Below are 25,637 nucleotides of genomic sequence, written 5' to 3'. Positions count from 1 at the left end.
ACATTGAATTAACTGGCATTATCTTTCTAGGCCAGATTCCAACAGCAAATGTTTCCTTTTTGTTTTCTCATCTTTTCTAAAACAAGCTGTTGTTCGAAGTTCCATTTTCAACTTTAAATCATAGTTCCAATATGAGAAAAACAAAAAGAAAGTAGTGATAACCTCAATGGGAAACATGCTGCTTTTCACTTGGTTACATTGAATGGGAAGAAAGTTAGTCTATCAAGGTGGTCAGGCCGTACAGTGAGGGTGGTACTCTATCACTGCATGTCTGTCCACTGTGTTGATGCTTCACACACTCGATGTTACAGTGTCTGAAATGGATGGTGATTGGTCAGTTCGAGTACCGCCAGTACCTGGGGCCAACGGCTGCTGGGCCTGATTAGGCTGAGGAATGCTGGCTGACCCTGGATCATTCCTGAAAAACAGACAAGAAACATAAATATTCAGAGGAAGTTAATGGCATAATCCCAGGTCACAGTAACAAGAATCCTATCTTTTTGCTTATTCCCTCACAGGTCTTGGATCTGGCTGGCTACTCCTAGTTGTCCTTGAGGAAGTTGTGGGGAACTGTTGCTGGGTCAAAATCCTGGAATTCCCTCCCTAAGGGCTCTGTGGCTCTACCTACAGCTCATGGACTGCAGGTTCATGAAGCCAGCTCACCATCACCTTCTCAAGGGAAATTAAGGACAGGTAATGAATGCTGGTCCAACAAGAGATGCCCATGTTCCACAAATGAATTTAAGAGATGTCCAGATTTAGACACAAATCACCCATGTCAGCCTTGAAAAAGTGGTCATGAGAAACAGTCTTGCCTTGCCTACCCAGGTGTAGTCAGCAGCTGTAACACAGGGAAGGCTGTACTGACACTGTCAGGAATCACAGTGACAGATCATTCCAGACAGCTCTGGCTCAGCTTTGAGCAACTAGTCACAGGGCAGGGAGGGAGGGTGTTGGAGGTGTAATGGAAAATTAACATTTATTGTGAAATCTATAAAAGCATGGTTGAAACAAAGATGAGAGGAAAATTACTGCATGGGCTTCTCATCTGCTTTAACTTTGGAAGAAGTTCCAAGGCTTGGAAACCTTGGAAAGTGAAGAATAATCAGGAAATCACATCCCACCTAATGGAAATTCAGCTGCAAGAAGTATAAGGGAGAAAGTATTAGGAGTCACTAAACCTTCTGTTTTATGCTCAGCACTCACTGCAAGTGATAACATTTCAATCTTTCCCTCCATAAAACATTCATTACAACTCAAAGTATCCATGGTAATAAAATGAGCAACAGTATAGTTTTACACGGATGTGAATGGCAGGTTAATTTGGGGAAGGGAGATCACAGGTGAATCTGAAGCTGAAGATTTGCATCCAGCTGGAAATTGACAAATTCTGCTCAGAAATTGCTAACCTGTTATTAAAGTGTTTCAACAGCTTCTTAGAAAGACAAACCACATTAGCAGCTCATCAGCAGGGGAATGCATTCAGCAAAAGATGTTCAATTCATCTCTGAACCAGTGTATTTCTATCACTACCCTTGTATCAATCACTAATTACACTACCTTTTCGAAGGTGTGGTGTGCTGAATTTGCTGTGAACATCCTAAAGAGACAAAAATGATTAGTAAGTATTTTGTTAAATGATGAACAATTGGAAGTGTCCCCAACAAAGTTATCCCTTATCAACAATATATACATATCACACAGTTAGACACAAGAGTTCAAGAATCTTATGTGATACGTAAAAACTTTACTCAAGAATATTGTATATAGCTCAGTCCAAGATCAGTAACTGACCGAGTCAGGTTGGAGTGTTTTAGAATAGTGGGGTGAGGGATCAAATGTAGGAAGATGTATTCAGTTAAAGAGCACAGACAAACTAAACGAGAAAGAGATTAATATTGTTATAAGTTTGTGCGAAGATTTGTAGCTCGGGTGCTCGTTGTTGTGGTTCTGTTCGCCGAGCTGGAAGTTTTTGTTGCAAACGTTTCGTCCCCTGGCTAGGCGACATCATCAGTGCTTGGGAGCCTCCTGCGAAGCGCTTCTTTGATGTTTCCTCCGGTTTATAGTGGTCTGTCCCTGCCGCTTAGTAGCCACACACGCAGACAACAAGCAACATGAATTCGACTGGGACAACACTACTATCATAGGGCAAGCCAGACAGAGAACAGCCAGGGAATCCCTAGAGGCATGGCATTCATCCACAAACTCCATCAACAAACACATCGACCTGGACCCAATATACCAACCACTACAGCGGACAGCTGAAACTGACAACCTGAAGCGGCAGGGACAGACCACTATAAACACCGGAGGAAACATCAAAGAAGCGCTTTGCAAGAGGCTCCCAAGCACTGATGATGTCGCCTAGCCAGGGGACGAAACGTTTGCAACAAAAACTTCCAGCTCGGCGAACAGAACCACAACAATATTGTTATAATCCAAGTTGATGTTATTACTGGACAAGTCAGATCCGAGATCCTGAATCTACTTGCTAGATCATATTTAGATATTATGAAAGGGTCTCTATATGAAAGATAAGCACATAATGCTGCATATTGCTTTAACAATAAAACAGAAGTTTATTCAGAAAAAAAGGATAAATAGAATAAACATAATTATCCACTTCTGACATAAATTCAAAGATTTTTAAACATACACTAAATGTAAAGTTCTATTTATGTTAAAATACTCTTTTGTAAATTAAAAACAATAAAAAACTTTGTCATCACATCAAAAATAAAAAGATTTTCTGTGGTACAGTGCCCAAAAAAACACACATTGTATAGTACCCAAAAACACTACCTGTGCAATACTTACACCAGAATCCCTGTTTCTTTCACTTTGGTAGATTTAAGCCACTTGCGGTTCTAACGTATAGATTGAAAATGCATATAAGTTCTTCCTGGAACTATGATACAGCTGAGCTCAAATGCACTGAGTTAAGTAACCTTTTCAGGATTTTGTCCCAATATCTCTGGACTGTGATTAACATTAACTCTTCACTTGAAGGTAAAGTAATTCACTATATCCTTCCCTTCTCAGGAGCACAGGTGTATTCTACCATATTCATCCAAGGATTTAATCGGACTGCTCAATCCAAGAGTAAAGTTAAGAAGTAAAAACTCTTCCTCCAAACTATGGCTGTATCCCTTAAGCTTAAACAAAAAAAGTTGAAGCATAATGTGGTTAAGTGTGAGATTATCCACTTTGGTAGCAAAATCAGGAACAAGGCAAAATGCAACCACTAAACAAGTCCTCCACAGCGATTCAAGCTGAAGATATATTCAACCAAACTGAATACAGCTCTTGTATGAAGGGATACAAATCTTTTAAAATACCCACAGAGAAGAGAAAGTATGGAAAAGGAATGAGAGAAAGGAATACCAGTTACCCCATGGCCAAGGACAAATTTCAAAAGTATACGTATAGAAGTGGCTGCAGGATGATGCTCATCCACCACACAATAACCTGTGGGCATGGAATTTCCAAGGTGCAAAAACCTAGATAAATGCAGATCGGTAAAGGTAGTCTAGATGAGGAGTACTTTGAATATTTTTGAGACAGTTACTTCAAACAGTTACTTCAAACAGCACATTCTGGAGCAAAAACATTGCAGACCCTTCAAGACCTGTTATTCTGCAACAAGATCGGGTTAGATTGGATGGATGGTGAGAGCCTTTTTCCGCGGTTGGTGATGGCTCGCACGAGGTGGCAAAGCTTCAAGTTGAGGAGTGATAGATATAGGACAAATGTCAGAGTAGTAGGGACATGGAATGCACTGCAAGAAACACTTGCAGACTCACCAACTTTATGGGCATTTAAATGGTCATTGGATAGGCATATGGACGAGAATGGAATAGTGTAGGCCAGATGGGCTTCAGATTGGTTTCACAGGGCGGCGCAACATCGAGGGCTGAAGGACCTGCACTGCGCTGTAATGTTCTATGTTCTGTGTTCTATAAGAAGGGATTAATTAATGATCTCATAGTAAAGATGCAGTGATAATAATATGATTGAATTTTACAGTTTTAGGGAGGAAACAGTGGATCCAAATCTCATATGTTCAACAAAAATATAGATAATTATGAGAGTATGAAAACAAAACTAGCTCAAATTAACTGAAAAATGAGGTGAAGGAAGTAATCAATGGATACAATGGCAGATATTTAAGGGGATAAATGTTCCAATGAGAAAGAGAAATTGCAAGTGGCAGGACCCAGCATTTGTAATGAACTGCAAAAATGAATGATTGAAACAAAAGAAAATGTAAATAATTACACAAAGAAAATGAACAGGTCTGAAGATTGAACAGAATATAAAAGACACAGGAAACAATGACTTAAAGAAGAACAAAGTGGAAAAATATGTGAGAGAGAAAGTCATGTGGAAATATGTATTTCTGTAAAGATTTTAGAAACAAATACAACATGAGTCAATTTGCAGAATTAATAATGGAAATGGCAGATGAATGAAATGATTTTACATCTGCAAGAAAATTACAATCACCAGAGAAATGACACTGAGTTAATCATTGAAGCTGTAGGCTGGCAACTTGATGGATGGTATCTTGGGTCTTTAAGGTATAGCTGCTGGGAAAGTTGTCCAATTGGTTTAAATTCCCAAGATTCATGGATGTCCCATTCCATTCAAAAATAGCGAATGTAAGTCATTTATTCAAAAAGAGAAGGCGGTAGAAAGTAGGGAACAAAAGGACAGTTTGCTTATCTGTCAGAGTGGAAGTGTTAGAAACCAGTTTTGAAGACTGGTCACTTTGTGAAAATGAAATGGACTGCAGATAAAGGACAACATGTGGATACATTGAGCTTATATTTCCAGAAGGCATTTGTTAACATAGAAAATAGGAGCTGGAGGAGGCCATTCATTCCTTTAAGCATGTTTCACCTTTCAATATGACCATTGCTGATTGTCCAACTCAGGACCTTGTACTGGTTTTCTTACTACACTCTTTGTCACCTTTAGTCTGTAGAACTATATCAAACTCCTTCTTAAGGTATTTGATGTTTTGGCCTCAACTGTTTCCTGTAGTAGTGAATTCCACAGGCTCACCACTCTCTGGGTGAAGGAATTTCTCCTTCATCTCTGTCCTAAATAACCTACCCATTATTCTTAAACAGTGATGCCTTGACTCCCTAACTATTGAGATAATCTTTCCTGCCTTTATTGTATCTAATCTTGGAAAAATTTCACATGTTGTTTCCAGAGATCCCCTGCATTCTTCTAAGCTCTAGTGAATATTACCCTGACAAATCCAATCTCTTTTCAAATGTCACTCTTGCAATCCCAAGAATCAATCTGATACACTTTTGTTGCACTTCCTCCAATGCCAGAATATTCTTCCTCAGATAAGGAGACTAAAACCTCACCCATTATTCCAGGTGTGGTCTCACCATGATCCTATACAATTGAGCAAGACATTCCTGCTCCTGTTGTCAACACTTCTCCCTAGAAAACCAAAACAGAAATGACAGAGATAGTGAGGGAGTGGCCATGAAGATAAGGAGGAACATTTGAACTTGAAGATTATCAGCACTGACATGTCTGAGCTAAGAAGTCTGAGGCCTAAAATATGCCTGAGATATCCTGCATGCTCAATTTGATCAGATAGATAAATGCCTGAACACTGCACCCACTGCACAGGCCTGAAGATGAGTCCATGTTACCATTCCACCCCTAGATATAGCTCTGTTCCTCAGACTATCTGAACCCCTATGTCCATGTCTTTATCCAGCATACTCACCAAATCCATTTTAATAATAAAATTCACAACAGAATTATGTTGAATTGCAGCTTCATTTCTGTTCTATTAAGATTTTGTACTGAGTGGGAAGAAATGGAAAAGATGTGCTATGTTCATATTCTGTCAAATGGGAGTGAATGAAAAGACATTTTGTTGCATTGAGATTCGACAATAATGGAGAGTGGAGTGGAGATTGATCCATCAGAGTTCAATAGAATGGGTTTGAATGACTTTGCTTGTGAAACAGCCTCAAATGTTCAATCACTCATGAGAAAGCTCAGAGAGGAGACAGACACCAGAGAGCAGCTGATGCTATCAAACAGGCCATCTTCAACCACCCTCCACCACCCACCAAAGGCACAGTCAGCATCTTCAGAGGAGAAGAGGAGAGATTTGGTGACAAAAAATTAATTCACAAGCATCGTGCAGAATCACAGCATCAGAGATTCATCCAATACAGAGGAGATCCCTCAGTCCCTGGAGTCTGAAGTGCAAAAGCTCCATTAAATCTGAACATGTCTCACTTTCCCGTACGAGGCAGAGAGCCTTTGATGTTATGCATTTCTAGTCCTCATCCAAATACTTTATAAAGCTTGTGAGGCTTGCTGCATCTACTAAAATCCCAGGCAATGAATTCCAGAATCCCACCACCCTCTGAGTGAAAACACTGCCTGAAATTCCCTCTGAACCTCCGACCTTTGTTAAAGTTATGCCATTTTGTTATTGTGAAGTTCGTAATTCACTGGGAACCAGAAATTCCACATCAGGGAGGCACAGATAAAATTCTGAACAGGAACTCTTCATTGCTGATGCTCACACCTCCACAACTGGCTCCTTACTGAGCCCCTGGCACCACACCCAGCAAGTCACCTAACCAGCTTTCTTAAAGGGGCAGCATCCAACCAGATACATATCACCCCTCCCCCCTTTATTTTAAACAAATCCTATCAAGGCTGAAATCAAATGAATGTGGCATGAAGAAGCCCTAACAAAAACGGAATCAATGGGAATCAGGGGTCAAACTCTCCATCAGTTGGACCCCATCCTGGTACAAAGGAAGATGGTTGTGGTTATCTGTGCAGGAGTTCCTCAGAGCATTCCCTCAGGTCTAAACATCTTTAGAAGTTTCATCAATGACCTTCCCTTCATCACAAGCTGGGAAGTGGGAATCTTACCTGATGATTGTATAATGTTTAGCATCATTTACAAATCCTCCAGTACTGAAGCAGTCCATATTTAAATGCAACAAGACTTGGATAACCTCCTGGCTTGGGCTAACAAGTGGCAAGTAACATTCCAGGCTATAGCCATCACTAATCAGGGACAATCTACTCAAAGCCCCTTACCATTCAATAGGGTTACCATCACTGAATCTCCCACTATCAACATCCTATGGGTTTGCATTAAACAGAACATTGAGGCTGAACGGCCTGTACTGTTCTATGTTCTACGTGCTATGTTCAGAAACTCAACTGGACTCACCAGAAAAACAGTGGCTACAAGAGCAGACCAGCAATATTGTGACAAGTAACTCACCTCCTGACCCCCACAAAGCCTGTCCATCATCTACAAGGCACAAGTCTGGAATGTAATGGTACACTTCAAACCCACCCTGATGAGTGCAGCTCCAACAACACTCAAGACGTTTGACACCAACCAATACAAAGCAGCCCATTTGATAGGCACCATATGCACAAACATCCACTCCCTCCACCACTGACACTCAGAAGCAGCAGTTAGTACTGTCTACAAGATGCGCTGCAGGAATTCCCCAAACATCATTTGTGAAGGGTAGGTCTTGCCTTACAAGTCTGATTGAATTCTTTGAGGAGGTGACCCAGCATGTGGATGAGGGTAGAACAGTGGATGTAGTATACATGGATTTTAGTAAGGCATTTGATAAGGTTCCCCATGGTAGGCTTATGCGGAAAGTCAGGAGGCATGGGATAGTGGGAAATTTGGCCAATTGGATAGAAAACTTGCTAACCGGTCGAAGTCAGAGAGTGGTGATAGATGGTACATATTCAGCCTGGAGCCCAGTTACAAGTGGAGTTCCGCAGGGATCAGTTCTGGGTCCTCTGCTGTTCGTAATTTTTATTAATAACTTGGATGAGGGAGTCGAAGGGTGGGTCAGTAAATTTGCAGATGATTCGAAGATTGATGGAGTTGTGGATAGTGAGGAGGGCTGTTGTCGGCTGCAAAGGGATTTAGATATGATGCAGAGCTGGGCTGAGGAGTGGCAGATGGAGTTCAACCCTGCCAAGTGTGATGTTGTCCATTTTGGAAGGACAAATAAGAATGCGGAATACAGGGTTAACGGTAGGGTTCTTAGTGAGGTGGAGGAACAGAGGGATCTTGGGGTCTATGTTCATAGATCTTTGAGAGTTGCCACTCAGGTGGATAGAGCTTGTAAGAAGGCCTATGGTGTATTAGCGTTCATTAGCAGAGGGATTGAATTCAAGAGTCGTGAAGTGATGTTGCAACTGTACAGGACTTTGGTTAGGCCACATTTGGAGTACTGTGTGCAGTTCTGGTCGCCTCACTTTAGGAAAGATGTGGAAGCTTTGGAGAGGGTGCAGAGAAGATTTACCAGGATGTTGCCTGGAATGGAGAATAGGTCGTACGAGGATAGGTTGAGAGTGCTAGGCCTTTTCTCGTTGGAACGGCGAAGGATGAGGGGTGACTTGATAGAGGTTTATAAGATGATCAGGGGAATAGATAGAGTAGACAGTCAGAAACTTTTTCCCCGGGTACAACAGAGTGTTACAAGGGGACATAAATTTAAGGTGAAGGGTGGAAGGTATAGGGGAGATGTCAGGGGTGGGTTCTTTACCCAGAGAGTGGTGGGGGCATGGAATGCGCTGCCTGTGGGAGTGGTAGAGTCAGAATCTTTGGTGACCTTTAAGCGGCAATTGGATAGGTACATGGATGGGTGCTTAAGCTAGGACAAATGTTCGGCACAACATCGTGGGCCGAAGGGCCTGTTCTGTGCTGTATTGTTCTATGTTCTATGTTCTATGTTCTATGTTCTATGTTCTATGTTCTATCATCAGACAGCACTTTTCAAACCCACAACTAGTTCCATCTGGAAGGACAAGGGCAGCAATCACATGGGAACACCACCACTCCAAATTCCTCTCCAAACCACTCATCATCTATATTGCTGTTTCTTCATTGTTGCTGAGTTAAAATCCTAGAATTTCTTCCCTAATTTTGGCATTGTGGCTCAATCTACAGCACATGGACTACAGCAGTTCAAGAAATCAGGTCACCACCACCTTCTCGAGGAGAAAGTGAGGACTGCAGATACCGGAGATCAGAGTCAAAAAGTGTGGTGCTGGAAAAGCACAGCCGGTCAGGTAGCATCTGAAGAGCAGGACAGTCAACGTTTCAAGCATAAGCCCTTCATCAGGAATGAGGGGAGCTGGGAACGCGATAGGTAGATGGAGGTAGGTTGATGGCAATAGGTCGGAAAGGAGGGTGGAGCAGATAGGTGGGAAGGAAGATTGACAGGTAGGACAGTTCAAGAGTGTGGTGCCGAGTTGGAAGGTTGGATCTGGGATAAGGTAGGTGGAGGGGAAATGAAGAAACTCATGAAATCCACATTGATCCACACACACACTTAACAACCCCACCACCCTGTGACTGAACACTTTAATTCCCCTTCCCACTCTGCCAAGGACATGCAAGTCCTGGGCCTCCTCCACCACCAAACTCTAGCCACTTGATGCCTGGAGGAAGAATGCCCCATCTTCCACCTTGGAACCTTCCAACCACATGGGATCACTGTTACCAATTTCTTCATTTCCCCTCCCCCTACCTTATGCCAGATCCAACCTTCCAACTTGGCACTGCCCTGTTGAACTGTCCTACCTGTCCATGTTCCTTTCCACCTATCCACTCCACCCTTCTTTCCGACCTATCACCATCATCCCCCACCTCCATCCACCTATTGCATTCCCGGCAACCTTCTCCCCACCAGGCCCCACCTCCCTCCCATTTATCTCTGAGTCCCCTTGGGCCACCCCTTCATTCCTGATGAAGAGCTTATGCTTGAAACATCGACTCGCTTGCTCCTCGAATGCTGCCTGACTGGCTGTGCTTTTCCAGCACCATATTTTTGGACTACCTTCTCCAGTGTAACAGAGGATGGGCAATAAATGCTGGCCAACCAATGATGCCCACATCCCACAATGAATTTTAAAAATTTAGTCGTTCTATTGATGTTTCTGCTGATACCAACTTCATGACTGCCACCTTGGACATCTTGGATTGGGCATCCACGATGAATAGTAACATCCGTCCCACTACTGATCCCGTGAAATTGATGTGAATCCACTGCCATAATGACTCAGGGTCCTCCATGATAGCCATCATCTGTTTGGGTGCCTTGTGTAGCCTCTCACCGTCAACTTCATGGCCTGGTTCCTCTACAGAGTCTTTTAAAAAAACTCACATTTCTCCTTTTTTACATACAGGCTGTGTTCTTCCAATCTTTTTTGGGTTCCCTCTCAATTATCAAATGCTTGTCTTTGTAGGATTCAGTAATCAAAACATCCTCCAGATAACACTGGACTCCTCGAACCCTTAACATTTGATGCATGGCCCTCTGCAACAGAGCAAGTGCTGACATGATGCCAAAAGTAGTGAAATAGTCCCCTGTGGGTTACTATTGTCAGTAATGGCTGGGATTCCTTCGTGACCCCTATCTGCAAGAAGGACTGTGAAAGACCCATTTAAGAACATTTCTTTTTCCCAGCCAGGACACTTATAAGGACCTCTGAGTGGAAGTGAGTATTGATCTGCTCTCAGGGCTAGGTTGAATGTAAACTTAAAATCACCACCAATCCTCACTGTGCCATCTGTTTCTAAGACTGGAATGATGGGAGATTCAGTAGCTCCCGAGTGCATACTCTCTTCTTCAGCCATTGGCCTGAGTCCCCTCACAACCATTGCTCTCGGCTCAGTCCCCGGTGTGTACCGTTCTTCCCTGGCGCTGGCCGCAGCCGGAGACCCCTCTTTCCACTTCCCTCGATGTTATCAAAATTTCCAAAGTCTGTTATTCTCTCCACTGGGGATAATAAACAGTGTTTGCAGACAGATTGTGGGTCAGATCACACTCGCCGTTACTCGTTAGGTTTGTAATTCACTGGGAATCAGGGATTTTACACAAGTGAGGCCCAGTTAAAACTCTGCACAGGAACCCTTTATTGACAATGCTCACACCTCCACAGCCGGCTCTAGTCTGAGCCCAAAGCTCTTTACCCTGTGAGTCACCTGACCAACTCTCTTACAGGAGCAGCACACCAACTACAGACATAACAGTTACTGACCCTTCAACTAAGGGAAGCAGATGCTTTCTGCCCACACTGTCCATGCCCCTCATAATCTTATCCACCTCTATCAGGCCCCTCCTCAGGCTTCTCTGCTCCAAAGAAAACAACCTGAGCTTATGCAGCTTCTCTTCATCGCTAAAATACTCTTTCCAAGGTAACTTCCTGGTGAATCTCCTCTGCATCCTCTCCACTCTTTTTGTTTCAAACTCAGAACCATATTGTTTTATTAAACCTCATTCTCCATGAACCCACCTCCTTTGTTCCTGAAGTTGATGAAGATTATGAAGCAGATGGGCGGGACGAGAAGCATTGGAATGACCGGCAGATATACAGTGGTGGGCTCAGTCCTCTTCACTGTAAAACAGCAAGAACAGAGTTGGTCAGTAAGGTCACAATGTTGATGCAGTGAAACTTGTAGCAGGGTTACAGAGCATGAGGTAAAATGCACAAACATGATGTTCTGTAATGGAGCAATCCAGTTCGTCCCTCTCCCCTGCCCTTTCCCACAGACCTGTAATTTGCTCACCTCCAAATACTTACCCAATTATCTCTTGAAAGATTCCCCCTATTGAATCTATTTCCACTGGCCTTTCAAGCAGTGCATTCTGAATCAGAATAGGTCCTGAAAGAGGCAGCTGCTTAATTCTGTGACACAGAATATGAGGTTAAATTGACATTTTTAATCATTCCACAGTAATTTCTGGATCTGGTGCTGAATCATCGATACAGTGGACCCTGTAATTGAACACTGATATATCATCCACCCCTGTTCTGTGCTCCATATGTCGGCCAGGCCAAGTAAGGATGGCAGATTTCATTCTCTAAAGGGCATGACAGAATCAGATGGGCTTTGCCAACTCTCAACAATAGTCAAATGCAGCAATTAGATAAGCTTTACATTTAAATTCCTGATGTTTAACATTTCATTTAAATTTCACCTTCTGCTGTGGTGGGATTTGAACCCATGACCCCAGACTTGGATGTTTGGATCAGTCACCGAGTGAGAGTAACAGTATATCATCATCTCCCTTCATAACACATGTGTGATGTAGGGCTAGAATAGGTCCCACATAGCTCACACAGTCAGATGGACACTGGGGAATGTACTTGCACTGATGGAACTATTCCTGACGAAGGGGTGAACACTTTCATTGTAACCAAGAGGGACACATTAGACTGTTGCACCTTCCTGCTCGAGATGATGATCTCAATGTCAGTATAACTTTGGGTCATTTGGAGATTGAACTGAATGTTCTGAGTGTGTCAATGTCTTTCAATATTGACATCAGAATGTACCTATCAGGACATCAAACTACACTAAATATAAAAAAAAATTCAAACACTGAAGCAAACTACTGCAATTTTGAAATGAAAATAAAAATGCAGCAAAAACTCAGCAGTCCAGACAACACCTGTGGAGAGAAAGTGTTAACGACCTTTCATCAGAAAATTGAATCTTAAAAAGTGCACAAAATCCGTGCACCCTCTACATGCTGAAGAATGTATAAACCATGTACCTGCAGCCGAATTTCTTTCTGGATCAGATACTGAGAATCAGGTTCTGACCTGTATTCCACCAGACACAGGTAAGTGTGATTGTCCCTCACACTCAGCTGGTTTATCCTGCTCGAGGCGTTTCCCTCCTCTGGGTGCCCGATGAGCTCATACCGATTTCCACCGTGTACAGTTGTCCAAGTTCCGTGATTGGGCTGGAAATGTAACGATGTGTTGGTAGGGCTCCTTCCTCATCCAGGTAGCAGTAGTCAGGGTAAAGTAACTGAATCTCCCTCTGTCCTACTCACCACTGAGACATTTCCCTGAGCAGCTGAGGAAAGGATAAACATCAGAATGGATGAGGTCACTGTGCAGAAGTTCTAAATTCAATTTGTTACATTTATTTCAACTTCACAGTAAAATGGGTAATACTCCCTCCGTATCCCTCCCAAGTCCAGATATTCCCCTACAAGAATTACCCAATCAAAAGCTCCCCCCCACCTTTGAATTTGAGATTCGGAGATTCAAAAGATCAGCAAGGCGGCCTTTGCGTGGAGTCACAGAAAATGGGGGAGATACTAAATGAATATTTTGCATCAGTATTTACTATGGAAAAGGATAAGGAAGATATAGACTGTAGGGAAATAGATGGTGACATCTTGCAAAATGACCAGATTACAGAGGAGGAAGTGCTGAATGTCTTGAAATGGTTAAAGGTTGATAAATCCCCAGGAACCGGTCAGGTGTACCCAAGAACTCTGTGCGAAGCTAGAGAAGTGATTGCTGGGCCTCTTGCTGAGATATTTGTATCATTGATATTCACAGGTGAGGTGCCGGAAGACTGGAGGTTGGCAAACGTGGTGCCACTGTTTAAGAAGGGCGGTAAAGACAAGCCAGGGAACTATAGACCAATGAGCCTGATCTCAGTGGTGGGCAAGTTGTTGGAGGGAATCCTGAGGGACAGGATGTACGTGTATTTGGAAAGGCAAGGACTGATTCGGGATAGTCAACATGGCTTTGTGCATGGGAAATCATGTCTCACAAACTTGATTGAGTTTTTGAAGAAGTAACAAAGAAGATTGATGAGGGCAGAGCAGTAGATGTGATCTATATGGACTTCAGTAAGGTGTTTGATAAGGTTCCTCATGGGAGACTGAATAGTAAGGTTAGATCTCATGGAATACAGGGAGAACTAGCCATTTGGATACAGAACTAGCTCAAAGGTAGAAGACAGAGGATGGTGGTAGAGGGTTGTTTTTCAGACTGGAGGCCTGTGACCAGTGGAGTGCCACAAGGATTAGTGCTGTGTCCTCTACTTTTTGTCATTTACATAAATGATTTGGATATGAGCATTAGAGATACAGTTAGTAAGTTTGCAGATGACACCAAAATTGGAGGTGTAGTGGACAGCGAAGAGGGTTATCTCAGATTACAACAGGATCTGGACCAGATGGGCCAATGGGCTGAGAAGTGGCTGATGGAGTTTAATTCTGATAAATGTGAGGTGCTGCATTTTGGGAAAGCAAATCTTAGCAGGACTTATACACTTAATGGTAAGGTCCAAGGGAGTGTTGCTGAACAAAGAGACCTTGCAGTGCAGGTTCATAGCTCCTTGAAAGTGGAGTCACAGGGATAAAGGATAGTGAAGAAGGTGTCTGGTATGCTTTCCTTTATTGGTCAGAATATTGAGGACAGGAGGTCATGTTGCGGCTGTACAGGACATTGGTTAGGCCACTGTTGGAATATTGCATGCTATTCTGGTCTCCTTCCTATTGGAAAGATGTTGTGAAACTTGAAAGGGCACAGAAAAGATTTACAAGGATGTTGCCAGGGTTGGAGGATTTGAGCTATAGGGAGTGGCTGAACAGGCTGGAGCTGTTTTCCCTCGAGCATCGGAGGCTGAGGGGTGACCTTATAGAGTTTACAAAATTGTGAGGGGCATGGATAGCATAAATAGACAAAGTCTTTTCCCTGGGGTCAGGGAGTCCAGAACTAGAGGGCACAGATTTAGGGTGAGAGGGGAAAGATATAAAAGAGACCTAAGGGGCAACCTTTTCATGCAGAGTGTGGTACGTGTATGGAATGAGCTGCCAGAGGATGTGGTGGAGGGGATACAATTGCAACATTTAAGAGGCATTTGGATGGGTTTATGAATAGGAAGGGTTTGGAGGGATATGGGCTGGGTCTGGCAGGTGTGACTAGATTGGGTTGGGATATCTGGTCGGCATGGACAGGTTGGACTGAAGGATCTGTTTCCATGCTGTACATCTCTATAACTCTATAACCTTGATCACAAGATGCTTACAGATCAGGAAATCCATTAACCCTCTGGAATTCTTTCCTGCAGAACCCTCCATTCCTTCCCCAATATTCTTTAAATAAGTTCAAGAATTTATCAACTTTCCCCCAAGACTCTCTGCAGCAATCACATTGTAAATATTGACCACATTCTATGTGATGGAGAACTCCCTGATATCATTTGTAATGTGGCCACTCATGCGATTCAACCTGAAGCTTTGGTATGAGGACAGATAAATTTGAAGGCATATTCCAGATTGATTTAAATGTAAATGATGAGTAAGTTGATTGAGATTTTTGAAAACAGACCAAGAAGGTAGATGCAGGCAGGGTGTTAGGTATTATCTACATTGACTTCAGCAAGGCCTTTGGCAGGGTTCTGCATGGTAGACTGGGTTACTAAGGTTGGATTACATGGAGTCCAGGGGATTAAGTCAATATGATACAAAGTTGACTTGATGGTAGGAGACAGATGGTGGTAGTGGAGAATTTTTGTTCAGAATGGAGACCTTTGACCAGCAGTGAGCCACAAGTATCGGTGCTGAGTCAACTGTTGTTCATCATTTATATGAACGAACCTGGTGAGAATATTGGTGGAATGCTTAGTAAGTTCGCAGATGATACAAAATTGGTGGTATAGTGGACAGTGAAGAAGGTTGTCTGAGGGTACAACAGGACCTTGATCAATGTGGCCTGAGGGACGAGGAATGGCAGATGGAGTTTAATGCAAATAAGTGTGAGGTGTGACATTTTGCTAAGACAGACCAGGGCAGGGCATACACAGTTAATGTTAGGCCCCTGGGGACTATTGTCAAACAGACAGACTAAGGGGTACAGGTGCCTAGTTCCTTGAAAGTGGTGTCTCAAAAAGACAGGGTGGTGAAGAAAGATTGCCCTTATCATTCAGAGCATTGAGTACAGAGGTTGGGATGTCATGTTACAGCTATACAAGTTTTTGGTTAGACCACATGTCAATTACTGCTTACATTTTTCATCACCCTGCTAAATGAAGGATGTTATTAAACTGGAAAGTGTGCAAAGAGATTTACAAAGATGTTACTGAGACTGGAAGGTTTAAGTTATAAGGAGAGGGTAGACAGGCTGGGCTTTTATCCCCTGGAGTGTATGTTAGCATAAAATATCCTTTGTCGTCACATGTACTCAATGAGTATAGTGAAACTTCATACGTCACCAATTACATCACCTAGGCATAGTTTCTTTTGTGATAAGATTTATTACAGAAATAAGTTTTTCAGCTTTACAGAAAAGTGTTCATGCTGGCACTTAGTTACCAGTCTGCACCAGGCCCTAGCTTCACACCGCACTGGCAACATGCCATGCTGGGAGGGTGATGTGGGAGGTCAGGAGCATGCCATGCTAGGCCAGGAGGCTGCTGTGCCAGATCAGGAGATGTTGTTTGCCAAGTTAAAAATTACACAACATCAGGTTATAGTCCAACAGGTTTAATTGGAAGCACACTAGCTTTTGGAGCGACGCTCCTTCATCAGGTGATTGTCGCTCCGAAAGCTCGTGTGCTTCCAATTAAACATGTTGGACTATAACCTGGTGTTGTATGATTTTTAACTTTGTACACCCCAGTCCAACACCAGCATCTCCAAATCTTGTTTGCCAAAGGCTGTGATCATCACTTCTCACTGGTGGTCCCAGGAGCCAGGAGCCACCTTCGAAGGTCAGGAGCCAAAGGGAAGAAATGAAGGAGGAGAAGGAAAAACACTTGAAGGAAGAGAAAGAGAAGAGAAAGGAGAAAAATAGGAAAGCTTATCAAATCATAATGAGTTTAGAGAAGTTGAATAGGCAAGGTCTGTTCACTGAGGTGGGGAACTCAAAAACGAGAGGGCACAGGTTTAAGGTGAGAAAGGAAAGATTTAAAAGGAAGCTAAGGAATAACTTTCTCACACAGAGGGTGTTGTGTTTGTGCAACAAGCTGCCAGAGGAAGTGGCAGAAGTGGGTACAATTACTTTAAAAAGCTGTTTGGTCAGGTTCATGAATAAGAAGATTTAATGGGATCTGAGCCAAACACAAGAGAAAGGAACAAGTTCAGTTTAGGAAACCTGGTCAGCATGGGTGAGTAGGGCTGAAGGGCCTGTTTCTGTGCTGTGTACATCTACACCAGTGATGAAATCTTAGGTGGAGTTGGAGGGGGAAAATCAGCTCTGTGGCTCTTCACTCCTCGGACTTTAAAGATGAGCTGAAAGATTAAATGTTTCCTCATCCCCACTTTAAATAGGAAGCCCTTTATTTTGAAACAGTTCCCTGTTTGACTTCTGTTCACAAGAGCCTCTTAGAGTCTGCCTTTTCAAGCCTCCTCAGATTCTTCTTCATTTCATTATTTTCTCCTCAACTTATTTCTTATTCAATCATTGGTGTCACTGGCTCAGATTATGTGCATTTATTGTCTAACCTGATTGCCCAGGAGATGCTGTCTTCTTGAACTGCTGCAGCCCTGAGGTATAAGGGTTACCTCCAGTAATTATAGAGATAGTGCTCCAGGAGAGTGACCCAGCAACACTGAAGGAATGACAATATGGTAAGAATGGACATAAACTACTCTGCATTGACCGAGGCACCAAAAACTATGGGAGCAGACACAGCCACATCAAACCTGCAAAGTTCTTCTCAGAAAGTGCAGCAAGTGAAACAGCTGTTTCACAAGCTAGTCAACTAAAAGTCTCAGGTAGTCAAATTTACAGAATTACAAATTATAATGTCCCACATACCACCATCACTATCCCTGGAACACATCCTGTCCAACCAGCAGGTCAGACCCAGCAGAGGTGGAAGCACTGTGGTATACAGTCAGGAGGGAGTTGCTGTGTGAAGTCATAAACTTAAAGACAACATTGTAACCCCATTGAACCACAATCTGTAGCCACATAATCAAGGTTAACCCCCATTCCACCATTCACGTCAGGCTGGGAAATCAATGAAGAGTATGTGTGAGTATGCTGTAAGCAACATCAGGCAAGCTGAAAAATGTGATGCTAACATGCTGAAACTACAACATCCAGAACTACTTGCTTATCAGCCAGCAGCAATAACACACAACAGAGCTATCCCATAGCCAATGGATCAGATGTCTCTGCAGTCCTGGTGCATACAGTCCTGAATGGTGGTGGACAATTAAACAACTCACTGGAGTGAAGCAGGTTACATATGATTATGATGTAGTAGGCATCACAGAGACTATGATTATGATGTAGTAGGCATCACAGAGACTTGGTTACAGGGGGGTTAGGACTTGCAGTTAAACCTCCATGGTTTTTCAACTTATCGAAAAGACAGAGAGGTGGGCAGAGGGGGTGGGGTTGCCTTGTTAGTTAAGAACAAAATTAAATCTATGGTATTGAATGACATAGCGTCGGATGATGTGGAGTCTGTGTGGGTGGAATTGAGGAACCACAAAGGCAAAAAAAACATAATTGGAGTTGTGTATAGACCTCCTAACAGTGGTCAGGACCAGGGACGCAACATGTACCGGGAAATAGAGAAGGCATGTCAGAAAGGCAAGGTTACATTGATCATGGGAGACTTCAATATGCAGGTGGACTGGGTAAATAATGTTGTTAGTGGATCTAAAGAAAGGGAATTCATGGAATGCTTACAGGATGGCTTTTTGGAACAGCTTGTCATGGAGCCCAAAAGAGAGCAGGCTATTCTGGACCTAGTGCTTTGCAATGAACCAGACTCTATAAAAGATCTTAAAGTAAGGGAACCCTTAGGAAGTAGCGACCATAATATGATAGAGTTCAGTCTGGAGTTTGAAAGGGAGAAGGCAAAATCGGATTTAATGGTGTTACAGCTGAATAAAGGTAATTATGAGGGCATGAGAGAGGAACTGACTAAAATAGACTGGAAGCAAAGACTAACCGGGAAGACAGTAGAGCAAAAATGGCAGGAGTTTGTAGGTATAATTGAGGACACTGTACAGAGGTTCATTCCCAAGAAAAGAAAGATTAACCGGGGAGGGATTAGACAACCTTGGCTGACAAAGGAAGTCAGGAAATGTATTAAAGAAAAAGAGAGATCCTATAAAGTGGCTAAGAACAGTGGGAAATCAGAAGATTGGGAAGGATACAAAAGCAAACAGAGGATAACAAAGAGTGTAATAAGAAAGGAGAGGATCAAATATGAAGGTAGGCTAGCCAGTAATATTAGAAATAATAGTAAAAGTTTCTTTCAGTACGTAAGAAACAAACGACAGGCAAAAGTAGACATTGGGCCACTTCAAACTGATGCAGGAAGCCTAGTGATGGGAGATAAGGAAATAGCAGGAGAACTTAACAAGTACTTTGCGTCAGTCTTCACAGTGGAAGACATGAGTAATATCCCAAAAATTAAAGGGTGTCACGGGGCTGAGTTGAGTATGGTTGCCATTATGAAAGAGATAGTGCTAGAAAAGTTAAAAAGTCTTAAAATTGATAAATCTCCTGGCCCCGATGGGATACACCCTAGAGTTCTGAGAGAGGTGGCTGAGGAAATAGCAGGGGCATTGGTTGAGATCTTTCAAGAGTCACTGGAGTCAGGAAAGGTCCCGGATGATTGGAAGATGGCTGTTGTAACCCCCTTGTTCAAGAAAGGATCAAGGCAAAAGATGGAAAATTATAGGCCAATCAGCTTAACCTCGGTTGTTGGTAAAATTCTAGAATCCATCATTAAGGATGAGGTTTCTAAATTCTTGGAAGAGCAGAGTCTGATTAGAACAAGTCAACATGGATTTAGTAAAGGGAGGTCATGCCTGACAAACCTGTTGGAATTTTTTGAAGAGGTAACAAGTAGGTTAGACCAGGGAAACCCAGTGGATGTGGTCTATCTAGACTTTCAAAAGGCCTTTGATAAGGTGCCACACGGGAGGCTGCTGAGCAAGGTGAGGGCCCATGGTGTTCAAGGTGAGCTGCTGGGATGGATTGAGGCTGTCTAACAGAAGGCAGAGAGTTGGGATAAAAGGTTCTTTTTCAGAATGGCAGCCGGTGATGAGCGGTGTCCCGCAGGGTTCGGTGCTGGGGCCACAGCTGTTCGCATTATATATTAACGATTTGGATGAGGGAACCGGGGGCATTCTAGCGAAGTTTGCCGATGATACGAAGTTAGGTGGACAGGCAGGTAGTACTGAGGAAGTGGGGAGGCTGCAGAAGGATCTTGACAGGTTGGGAGAGTGGTCCAGGAAATGGCTGATGGAATTTAACGTGAGCAAGTGCGAGGTCTTGCACTTTGGCAAAAAGAATAAAAGCATAGACTACTTTCTAAATAGTGAGAAAATTAATAAAGCCAAAGCACAAAGGGATCTGGGAGTGCTAGTCCAGGATTCTCTAAAGGTAAACATGCAGGTTGAGTCCGTGATTAAGAAAGCAAATGCAATGTTGTCTCTTATCTCAAGAGGGTTGGAATATAAAAGCAGAGATGTACTACTAAGACTTTATAAAGCTCTGGTTAGGCCCCATTTGGAGTACTGTGTCCAGTTTTGGTCCCCACACCTCAGGAAGGACATACTGGCACTGGAACGTGTCCAGCGGAGATTCACACGGATGATCCCTGGAATGACAGGTCTAACATATGAGGAACGGCTGAGGATACTGGGATTGTATTCGTTGGAGTTTAGAAGATTAAGGGGAGACTTAATAGAGACGTACAAAATAATACATGGCTTAGAAAAGGTGGATGCTAGGAAATTGTTTCAGTTAAACGAGGAGACTAGGACCCGTGGACACAGCCTTAGAATTAGAGGGGGTCATTTCAGAACAGAAATGCGGAGGCATTTCTTCAGCCAGAGAGTGGTGGGCCTGTGGAATTCATTGCCACGGAGTGCAGTGGAAGCCGGGACGCTAAATGTCTTCAAGGCCGAGATTGATAGATTCTTGTTGTCTCGAGGAATTAAGGGCTACGGGGAGAACGCTGGTAAGTGGAGCTGAAATGCGCATCAGCCATGATTGAATGGCGGAGTGGACTTGATGGGCCGAATGGCCTTACTTCCACTCCTATGTCTTATGGTCTTATGGTCTTATGTATATCCCCACCCTCAATGATAGGGGAACTCAATACATTGATGCAAAAGATAACGCTGAAGCTTCACGACAATCTTCAGCCTGAAGGGCTGAATGGAGAATATTCCTCCAGAGGCTCCCAGCATCACAGATGCCAATCTTCTACCAATGCCATTCACTGCACATTATCTCAAGAAACTGCTGGAGGCACTGGATACTGTGAAGGCAGTGGGGCCTGACTCTGCCAATCATGCTGAAGGCTTGTGCTACAGAAATTGTTGCACCAAGCTTTTCCAGTTCAACTGCAACATTGGCATCTACACAGCAATGTGGAAATCTACCCAGGTGTATCCTAAACATCAAAAGCAAGCTGCACCTAAGATGGCCAATTACTGCCCCATCAATCTACTCTCGATCATTAATAAAGTCATGGAAGGTGTCATCAACAGTACTATCAGGCAGCACCCACTATGCAGTAATGTCCAGTTTAGGTTCCACCAGGGTCACTCGACATCTGACCTCATTACAGCCTTGGTTACCTGAGCCAATGGGTATCTAGGGGTAAACTCTCCACAGATTTGAGTCATACCAGGCTCATAGGAAGATGGTTAGAGCAAATTACTGCAGATGCTAGAACCTGTACTGAAAGCAAAAAATGCTGGAAATCACAGAGGGTCAGGCAGCACCTGTGGAGATAGAGCAAGATAACATTGAGTCTAAATGACTCTTCATCAGAGCTGACGTGAAGTGTGGAGGGGAAAGCCTTTCTGCAATTGAGTGGGAGTGAAGTACTGGGGGAGAGACACTGTTGATATTGTAGACCAATTGATTGGAATATATGAATCACAGAACAATGGTATGTCTAACTGCCAAACAGGAAAGAACAGGTCGTCCCTCTGGAGTTGGGGGGGAGGGGAGAGAGGACATGATGACACAGAATGTAACAAGTACAGCTCTTTGAAAGGGAAGGAATGGGAGTTGGTTCACAATCTGAAGGTGTTGAACTCAATAATAAGTCCAGAAGGTTGTAAAGTTACCAATCTGAAGATGAGATGTTGTTCCTGACTAATGCACCTAACACTGTGGGCAATTTAGATTAGATTACTTACAATGTGGAAACAGGCCCTTCGACCCAACAAGTCCACACTGACTCTCCGAAGAGCAACTCACCCAGATCCATTCCCTACATTTACTCCTTCACCTAACACTACGGGCAATTTAGCATGGCCAATTCACCTAAACTGCACATTTTTGGACTGTGGGAGGAAACCGGAGGACCCGGAGGAAACCCACGCAGACACGGAGAATGTGCACACTCCACACAGACAGTTGACTGAGGCGGGAATTGAACCCAGTCTCTGGTGCTGTGAGGAAGCAGTGCTAGCCACTGTGCCACCATGCCACCCCTTGGTCTTGGTGACGAACGAGGAATGGACTAGGGTGTACTGGATGGAATAGTCCCTGTGAAATGCAAATGTGGGGAGTGAGGGGAAGAGGTGTTTGGTGGTGGCATTCTGCTGGTGTTATCTGAAATGACGGAGGATAATCCTTTGAATGTAGAGGCTGGTGGGATGAAAAGTGAGGACAAGAGCGACCCGATCACACTGTTGTGAGTGATGGGGAGGGGAGAGGGTGGAAGCTACGATGATGGGTCGGACGTGGTCGAGGGCCCTGTCAATCACAGCCGGTGGGAAACCACAGTTATGGAAGATAGAAACTGCTTTGGAAGGTGGCATCATTGAACAGATACAATGTAGGCGTAGGAACTGGTAGAATGGGATGGAATCCTTCCAGAATGTGGGGTGTGAAGACCTGTAGTGAAAATAGCTATGGGAGTCCGAAGCTTTGTAATGGGTGGCAGTGCACAGTTTATTCCCCAAATTGGAGAAGGAGAGGTTAAGGAAAGGAAAGAACATGGTGGAGATGGACCATGTGAAAAAGTTTTTGAGGAGTGGAAATCAGAGGCAAAATTAACAAATTTTTTCAAAGACCAGTGAAAGCATATAGTGGCACTGAAACAGTAATCAATTTACTAAGAACTGTGGGACGGGGTCAGTGTAGGTCTGGAATAAGGATTGTTCCACATACTCCACTAAAAGGCAGGTATAGCTGGACCCATGCGGCTGCCCATAGTCACCCTTTTGACTTGACAGAAGTGAAATGAATGAAAGGAGTAATTGTTCAGTGAGAGAACAAGTTCAACCAGGCAGAGGCGGGTGGTGGTGGATGGGGATTGCTCAGGCTTCTGGTTGAACAAGAAACCAGACGCTCTCAGACCATCCTGGTTGGGATGGAGGTATAGATTGGTCATCCAAGGTGAAGAGGAGGCAGTTAGGGTCAGGGAACTGGAAATTGTCAGTATGGCAGAGGGCAGAGGAATTGCAGATAAAGGTGGGCAGGGTCTGGACAAGGATGGCGTCAAGGTAGGAGGAAATGAGCTTAGTAGGGCAGGAAAAAACTGATATGATTATTCCATTGGAACAGTCTGGTTAGTGAATTTTGGGAAGGAGGGAGAAGCGGGTTGTCTGGGCTTGGGAGACCATCAGGTTGGAGGCAGTGGGGGCGCGAAGATCTCTGGTGGTAATGAGGTTGGTGATAGTCCTGGCAACAATAGCTTGATGTTTGGATGTAGGGTTAAGGTCCAGGGGGAGGTAGGAAGAAGCATGCAAGAGCTGGCATTGAGCCTCTGCAAGATAAAAATCATTGTGCCATAGAACAACAGCATCATCCTTGTTGGTGGGTTTGATGTCAAAGTTAGGGTTGGACCTGAGAGTGCGAAGGGTTGAAAAGTGAGGCAGTGGAAAAGCACTGCAGGTCAGGCAGCATCTGAGGAGCAGAAGAGTTGATGTCAGGCACAGGGAGAATGTGCAAACTCCACACAGACAGTTGCCTAAGGCTGGAATCAAACCTGGGCTCTTGACGCTGTGAGGTAGCAGTGCTAACTACTGAGCCACCATGCATTCCCTATCCCGGCAACGACACTATCTGAATGTTGTTCCTCACCTTCCACTTCCAGAAAGGTTCCTTTTCTAGTTCCAAATTTGTTAATATTGAGCTCTACATGGGAACCAATATCCTCGTGGCTCAGTCCCTCCATCATTATTGAGACATCTTTGTTGCTGAGGTTCCCCACGAATCTGAATAGATTCCCACCGTCCCGCTGTCTCACATTCTCACACAGCTCACCCTGGGAATGGTCTGGACCAGGACATAAACACTTAAAGATTAAAGACCGTGATTCCCTCTTGTACCATAAGATGGAGCCGGTGAGTGTGAGGTGAGTGTCAGGGTGGGTGAAGCTGCAGGGTAAGACAGTGGAGCCTCCTTCCTCAGCCCTCACTCCATCCGCGATTGTCATTGACCAACCCTTAGCAGAAAAAGCTGTGAGGGGAGAGAGAGAGAGAGGATATGAACACAGCACAGACACCAAATAGTGAGGTAAAACACTGAATCTGTTATATAGTGAGAAAAGATATAATGCCATACAATTATGCTTTACAAACTCAAAAGTCACACAACACCAGGTTATAGTCCAACAAATTTATTTGAAATCAAAGCTTTCAGAGCACTGTTGCTTCATCATGTGACTTCAGCTGATGAAGCAACAGTGCTCTGAAAGCTTGTGATTTCAAACAAACCTGTTGGACTGCAACCTAGTGCCGTGCAACTTTTGACCTTGTCCACCCCAGTCAAACACCAGCACTTACACATCAGGTTTATAAACTGATCTGAGACAGAGTGGAATGAGCTCCAGACTGGAGCACCACAGAGGGCTTCTAGTGGTTTGTAAACATCCTGAGGTTAGATTGTGGGGTGTTTGTTGCTGGTGGTTGAAGAGAGGGTTTGGTGCCTGAGAGTTTTCTGAACTCTCCATTGTTCCAGGAGACCCAGAGTGATCTGAAGAGCAGGACTCAGGGCCCTCCCTGCAGAACCTTTTCTATTTCCCATCACTTTCTACTCTATTATCCAGCCAGCCTTCAGCAACCTGGCTCATTCATCAGTCATAGCAGAGGGATGGGGTACGCAGTGAAGGAACAGCAGGAGGCTACACAGAGAAATAAAAAAGCAGAAATGCAGTAAAAAAAAGTAAATTAATTATAATCCAGAGAACTGCTAGTGGTGATTTAACCTGACAGTCACTATGTCTCAGATAAGGGACAAGGTTAAGAAGGTGAGACCTCCATGGTCTCCTCAGACAGTATGGGAATTAAACCTGCATTGTCGGTATCACTGCAGACCAACTGTCCAGCCAACTGAGCTAACTGACCCAAGAAGATGAGCCAAGTCAGACCAAATGTCAAATTGGAGTTTAATTAGCAGGGATCTGGGAGAGCAAAAGTAATCAACAATACTCAAAAATAAATTAGTTTGATCTGACAATAGTCAGCTGTTATTAAAAATACTTCAGCAGTTTCAGATGAAACTTGAGGAGAGGGAGAGATCCAAATCATTCTCTATTTCTCTTCCATGTTTCGCGCCTTTACAAAGAAAGGAGTACGTTATATACTTTAAGATATTTTAGATTAGATTAGATTACTTACAGTGTGGAAACAGGCCCTTCGGCCCAACAAGTCCACACCGAAGCGCAACCCACCATTCCCCTACATTTACCCCTTACCTAAAACTATGGGCAATTTAGCATGGCCAATTCACCTGACCTGCACATCTTTGGACTGTGGGAGGAAACCGGAGCACCCGGAGAAAACCCACGCAGACACGGGGAGAATGTGCAAACTCCACACAGTCAGTCG

At 43.7% G+C, this 25,637-nt stretch overlaps 1 protein-coding gene across 1 annotated transcript; it reads right to left on the bottom strand.

Moving 5' to 3' along the window:
- Nucleotides 1–291: 291 nt before the first annotated feature.
- On the bottom strand, nt 292–24,244 carry LOC148152025 (uncharacterized). Its single transcript, XM_087993797.1, has 4 exons — nt 23,890–24,244; nt 11,347–11,448; nt 1,561–1,600; nt 292–418 (listed from the first exon to the last, which is right to left on the bottom strand). The coding sequence occupies exons 1-4, from the start codon at nt 24,242–24,244 to the stop codon at nt 292–294; spliced, it is 624 nt and encodes a 207-aa protein (XP_087849923.1).
- Nucleotides 24,245–25,637: the final 1,393 nt, after the last annotated feature.

This window comes from Chiloscyllium plagiosum, unplaced genomic scaffold (assembly GCF_037043375.1).
Source record: "Chiloscyllium plagiosum isolate Xiang-an unplaced genomic scaffold, Cpla_swu_hap1 HiC_scaffold_2, whole genome shotgun sequence".
In the NCBI taxonomy this organism is placed as follows: Eukaryota; Metazoa; Chordata; class Chondrichthyes; order Orectolobiformes; family Hemiscylliidae; genus Chiloscyllium; species Chiloscyllium plagiosum.
This window is presented reverse-complemented; position numbering and strand designations above follow the sequence as displayed.

What these genes read in the sequence shown, in the direction of transcription:
- LOC148152025 (XM_087993797.1), bottom strand. Translation starts at nt 24,244, where the DNA reads ATGACAATCGCGGATGGAGTGAGGGCTGAGGAAGGAGGCTCCACTGTC. An exon ending in AACCTTTCTGGAAGTGGAAG is followed by an intron (nt 11,449 to 23,889) that starts GTGAGGAACAAC and finishes GCTGTTTTACAG; the next exon opens with TGAAGAGGACTGAGCCCACC. An exon ending in CAACTTCAGGAACAAAGGAG is followed by an intron (nt 1,601 to 11,346) that starts GTGGGTTCATGG and finishes TTGTCTCTTTAG; the next exon opens with GATGTTCACAGCAAATTCAG.